This window comes from Zea mays, chromosome 7 (assembly GCF_902167145.1).
Source record: "Zea mays cultivar B73 chromosome 7, Zm-B73-REFERENCE-NAM-5.0, whole genome shotgun sequence".
In the NCBI taxonomy this organism is placed as follows: Eukaryota; Viridiplantae; Streptophyta; class Magnoliopsida; order Poales; family Poaceae; genus Zea; species Zea mays.
Genome location: NC_050102.1, coordinates 161,958,102 through 161,963,188, shown reverse-complemented (window position 1 = coordinate 161,963,188; position 5,087 = coordinate 161,958,102). Strand labels below are relative to the sequence as shown.

Sequence of the window (5,087 nt, the reverse complement as noted above, 5' to 3'; positions counted from 1 at the left end):
ACAAGCCGCGGCGGGAGACAAAGTCGCCACACGGGAGGGGGAGGAGGAAGTGGTCGCCGGAGTCGGGGTGAGCGCCGGCGAGTGGCTAGGTGGTGCGGTGAGGGTGGGGCGGCCGCCGTTGACGGAGCGATGGGTGGGGGAGGCGGAAGGCAATGCAGGGAAGGCGGGAGGGCGGGGAGCCGAACGGTCCGCCGAAATGACCGCCGAACGGTCCGCCGAGGAAGTGGTCGCCGGAGTCGGGGTGAGCGCCGGCGAGTGGCTAGGTGGTGCGGGGAGGGTGGGGCGGCCGCCGTTGACGGAGCGATGGGTGGGGGAGGCGGAAGGGCATGCAGGGAAGGCGGGAGGGCGGGGAGCCGAACGGTCCGCCGAAATGACCGCCGAACGGTCCGCCGAAATGACCGCCATCTCTCCTCCCGTGTAGCGGATCCTTGTCAGTCCTAACGAAGGCACAGTGAACAAACCCTTACTAATTACCTAACTTACTAATTACCTAACTGAAAGCTAGATTTTAACAGTACAAAGTAAGACAGAATGCACTTTTTATTAGATGTACTTGCATAAACAAACTTAAAAAAAGGAAGGGACGTTCAAGATACTACAATGCAACAAACACGAGCAAAAGGGAAAAAAAGGTATAGACAATCATCTCTCAACAATACAAAAGCAACACCCATTGTAAGCTTTATCCAACTACCAAGTACCAAACATGAAGAAAAAAAAGTGAACAGTAACTAGTGGTACACCGTTTCTATTAAGGGAACAGGCTACTTGAGCCTCATTGGCTGCTGCATCCCTCCTCTCATCATTGCACAAAACTCCTCATAGTTAATCCTCCCATCCTGTGGCAGGCAAATTGACCAACATCAAGAAGATGAAATGAATAAACAAAACACAGCTGAGAAGGCAATAACCTGAATAGCTTACATTATCTGTGTCAACTTCTGATATGATCTCCTTTATTGTACTCGTGTCGCCCATCTCATGCTCAATCAAAGCAGATTCCAGTTCATCCCTTGTGATGAAGCTGCATAAAACAAACGTAAATCTCCATGTTAAACAAAAACAATTCTGCTTTTGAGAAAACAAAAAAAACAGTTTATGCATGAGACATTTTTGAAGAAAGTCAGTGCCAAAAACAGTTTATGTAAAAAGAAGGTTACTCCCACGGGTTGAGTTCTATTTACATAATCGATAGCGTAGACATGTTTTGATGGTATAAAAAGTGTGGCATACAGCATACTATGTTACCATTTGAGATACCAATTTGAAGTACTCACCCGCTGTTATCTTTGTCAAAGTACTGGAATGCCTTGAACAAATGCTCGTCCCTTTCGAGCTTGTGTCTATGCATTGTGGCAGTGATGAACTCAACATAGTCAATAGATCCATTCCCATCAACATCAGCCTGGAATAGGTCAAAAGGTAAGCAACTAAGCATGCCAGTCAAGAACATGATTCTAATAATGGTATTATAATATAGATTATAGATTAGAACGTACAGCCTCCATCAACTGCTTTACTTCAGCTTCTGACAGCTTTGATCCAAGTTTGGCTAATCCTGCTTTGAGTTCTTCGTATGTGATTGTGCCACTATTGTCTGTGTCCATGTTCATGAACATTTGCTTTAGCCCCTTGATCTCTTCCTCGTTAAGGTTTGAAGCAATAACCTGCACATATATTCCCTCAAAAGCATTAGATAAAGAAAAACTACCCAAGTAAATATTAACATGAAGACAATAACCTTTAGGGCCATCTTTTTCAGCTTATTCATTGCTCTGAATTGCTTCATTCTAGAAAGAACAGCACTGTCGATAGGCTTATCAGATGCCTCCCCACCTTCTCTGAGCCACTGATGTTCTGATAGAGCATTTAATACACATATTATTATCATTATTTTTTCAAAGTTCTAAAGTTTGGAATTATTAATTCCTCAGAAGCTTACGAAGAACTTGGGCTGAAGTCAGTCTTTTCTTTGGATCTCGTGTCAACATCTTTCTCACCAAGTCTTTAGCACTCTCAGAAATTGATGGCCAAGGTTGACTTTCAAAGTCAATCTCCTCATGCAGAATAGCATCAAATATCCCCTTTTCAGTTTCTACACAGCAAAAACAGAGGATAAACAACAAAAAAGGGACAATATTGTTGCTTAACAGTATACATTAATTCAAAAGTTGAATTGGTTCTTAGAGGTCAATATACCAGCCCAAAATGGAGGCACGCCACTGAGAAGAATGTACAAAATAACACCCGCACTCCAAACATCTATCTCTTTTCCATAGCTCCGTCTAAGGACTTCAGGAGCAACATAGTAAGCACTTCCAACAATGTCCCTGTACATCTTTCCTGTTTGGCAGTACAGAGATAATGAGACCCCAACTCCGGAAATTTAGTATCTAATATAATGGTATTAATCACCAACAAGTTACTACGGCTTCTGACAAGTTCCCTTTGATTAGGAATCATAGAAAAAAAACAAATACTGGGGATGACTGATGAAAATGAGAGAAGAATGGTTTGCCTCCCCACAATAAGCAATTGTCATATATTCTGCAATTGCCATTACCATCCACAACAATGTAATATATATCTCAGATATAAGAATCACCACTAAGAGGGCAATAAAATGATAGAGCATTTCATATCTTAGTGTGATTGCAATCGGGCTTCAAACAGGTCAAACCTAAAAAGCCACTGAGCTTTCATTACTAGTGGTTTCCCACTACTAATGGGCATAGAAACAGCTGCTAATAATTAGCTCCTTTGGATCCAAACGGGTCCAGCTAATAGTCTAGCTAATCGTTAGCCAAATATCCAACTGTTAACTATCTCGCTCGTTTGGCAAAACCAGCTAATAGCAGCTAATAGTAGCTATGAGCTATTAGCTAGCTAACTATTAGCAGCTAATGGATCCAAACAGGACCTAACTGACATAGAAAGAGCTGTACAGTTTCCAGTGCCTTTCCCCTCGAAGTGAACATGGCGAAGATAATCAGTTATTGACTGGTTCTCATGAAGATAGGCAGGAGCAAACGCTTTTCAAATTAAAAAGTATTATGGCATATTATAATAAACTTTGCAGGGACCAAAAAATGCCTGAATATGTCCAAAATGATGCGAATTATCCACAGGTTCGAGGTTCCCCAATTGCTTGGATTAAGAAGCACCATATGTTCCCATAACCCCAAAACGGATTATATATGAAATACTAGCCTTAGCGGTTCAGAAATATGGTAAAAGATAAATTGAAAATTACAACCTACCATGAACCTCAACAGATCAAAGTTAAGAAATATACGTCTAACTGCTATCTATATTCACCTAACAATGCAATTCCAAGTGTCCATAGAGCGCAATATTCACATTACCTTCTTCAATGAAGACAGAAAGCCCAAAATCAGTGGCCTTGAGCATTGCATTCTCCTCCTTGGTCGCAAGCAAGAAGTTCTCGGGTTTCAGATCACGATGCATCACACCCATGAAGTGGCAAATGTTGACAACATTCACAACTGCTCTGCAGATTGTAGCAGCCGCACGTTCTGTGTAGTGCCCCTTTGCAATGATGCGATCGAAGAGCTCCCCACCTGCGCAGAGCTCCATCACCACATGGACATTGCTCTTGTCCTCGTATGCTCCCCGGAACTCAACAATGTTTGGCTGCCCAGACAGGTGCTGCATGATCTGGATCTCCCTTCGAATGTCCTCCCTGTCTGCCTTGCTGACGAGCTTGCGCTTGGAGATGGACTTGCAGGCGTACTGCCTACCAGAGGCAATCTCTGTGCAGAGGTATGTCACCCCGAACTGGCCCCGGCCAAGCTCCTTCCCGAGGGAGTAGACAGAGCGCACGTCCTCGTACTGCTTGCCAAGAATCGTGTCCGCCGTTGGCTTCGGCGGCACAGCCACGGGTGGGACTGCCGAAGAGTTCGTCGCCGATGGTGTGTACCTCACCTCGGCCGCCTGCTGAGGAGGGTTGTAACTCGGAGGTGCTTGCGCCGGCTTTGCCTGGTTAGAATAGCCATAACCATTGGCACCTCCCCGTCCAGAGTCCGGGGCCGTAGCTCTGCTGCAACACTGCCCCATTTCTCTAGTCAAATTATTCCTTCCAGCTCTAAGCCTGCAGCCCGACTGGTGGGTTGATGAGACAAATCAAAAACAAGAACTGGACCTGCAGGGAAATCCCAAGGAGTAGAACACTTGTGTCAAGACAAAGCAAGCCAAGCAAGAACGTTTATATTGGAATTCACAAGCTCATGATTCAAGACGAGGCATCCAAAACTGGATCTGCAAGCACAACCCAAACAACAGGACGAAAGAAACAACTCTAATCCCCAAACAGAGTGACATCATAACATGACTCTGGATCCAGGAAGGAAGAGACGCTGCACAGCGAAAGGATAAGATTCCAACCTCAGAGTCCGCAAAAGGAACCACCGCTCTCTGCCGATCCAGAGCTGGAGAACTCGGAGTTCCCTTTTTCAGCAAGAAGCGCTGCGGAGGCTCGGGAACCGGGTGTGGAACAAATCGTGGAGTTGGAGAGAGGACAGAGCAAGAACAGCTCGGCGAGGCGAACGCGGGGAGTGGATTGGAAGTGGTGGCCACCGCAATTGGCGCCCTGCCTCGATCGTGGCAGCGACTCACGGGGTCCGGAACAAAAGATCCTGCGGGGGGCCGAGTTTTCTCAAAGAAAAAAGGTTGACAGGGGGAGAAACGGCGACAGCGCGTTTTTGAGTAAAAGCTTAGCCTGTCGAGAGGGGCACTCCTTCACCCTCCTCCTCCTGTGTTCTCTATATTAATTAACCAAGGATCTACTAGTGTGTTTGGTTTGAGAAATGAAGTGATCCATCTTATTCTCACTTCTCACTTTTTTATTTGGTTTGTGGAATAGAATGGGTTGATCCATCACCACCTCATTCCTCATAAACTAATAATTAGTATATACATGAGAAGTGGGTTAATTCCACCAAAATTGATGGAATGAACTTATGATGCATCACCTCATGAAGCATAGAGTGACTCCACAAACCAAACACATCATACGTGTCTGATGCACCAATTACAAAATCTAAATAGTTCAGGGCATATATATACAC

At 45.0% G+C, this 5,087-nt stretch overlaps 1 protein-coding gene across 1 annotated transcript; it reads right to left on the bottom strand.

Moving 5' to 3' along the window:
* Positions 1-522: 522 nt before the first annotated feature.
* On the bottom strand, positions 523-4,738 carry LOC542526 (calcium-dependent protein kinase). The gene is made up of 9 exons (NM_001112072.2): positions 4,405-4,738; positions 3,366-4,162; positions 2,200-2,343; positions 1,943-2,095; positions 1,742-1,857; positions 1,500-1,667; positions 1,278-1,405; positions 925-1,024; positions 523-839 (listed from the first exon to the last, which is right to left on the bottom strand). The coding sequence occupies exons 2-9, from the start codon at positions 4,075-4,077 to the stop codon at positions 765-767; spliced, it is 1,596 nt and encodes a 531-aa protein (NP_001105542.2). The 5' UTR covers positions 4,078-4,162; positions 4,405-4,738; the 3' UTR covers positions 523-764.
* Positions 4,739-5,087: the final 349 nt, after the last annotated feature.

Coding starts and splice junctions, on each gene's coding strand:
- LOC542526 (NM_001112072.2), bottom strand. CDS start 4,077: ATGGGGCAGTGTTGCAGCAGAGCTACGGCCCCGGACTCTGGACGGGGA. Junction 2,344..3,365: donor TTCTGTCTTCATTGAAGAAG/GTAATGTGAATA, acceptor ACTGCCAAACAG/GAAAGATGTACAGGGACATT. Junction 1,406..1,499: donor TAAAGCAGTTGATGGAGGCT/GTACGTTCTAAT, acceptor GACCTATTCCAG/GCTGATGTTGATGGGAATGG.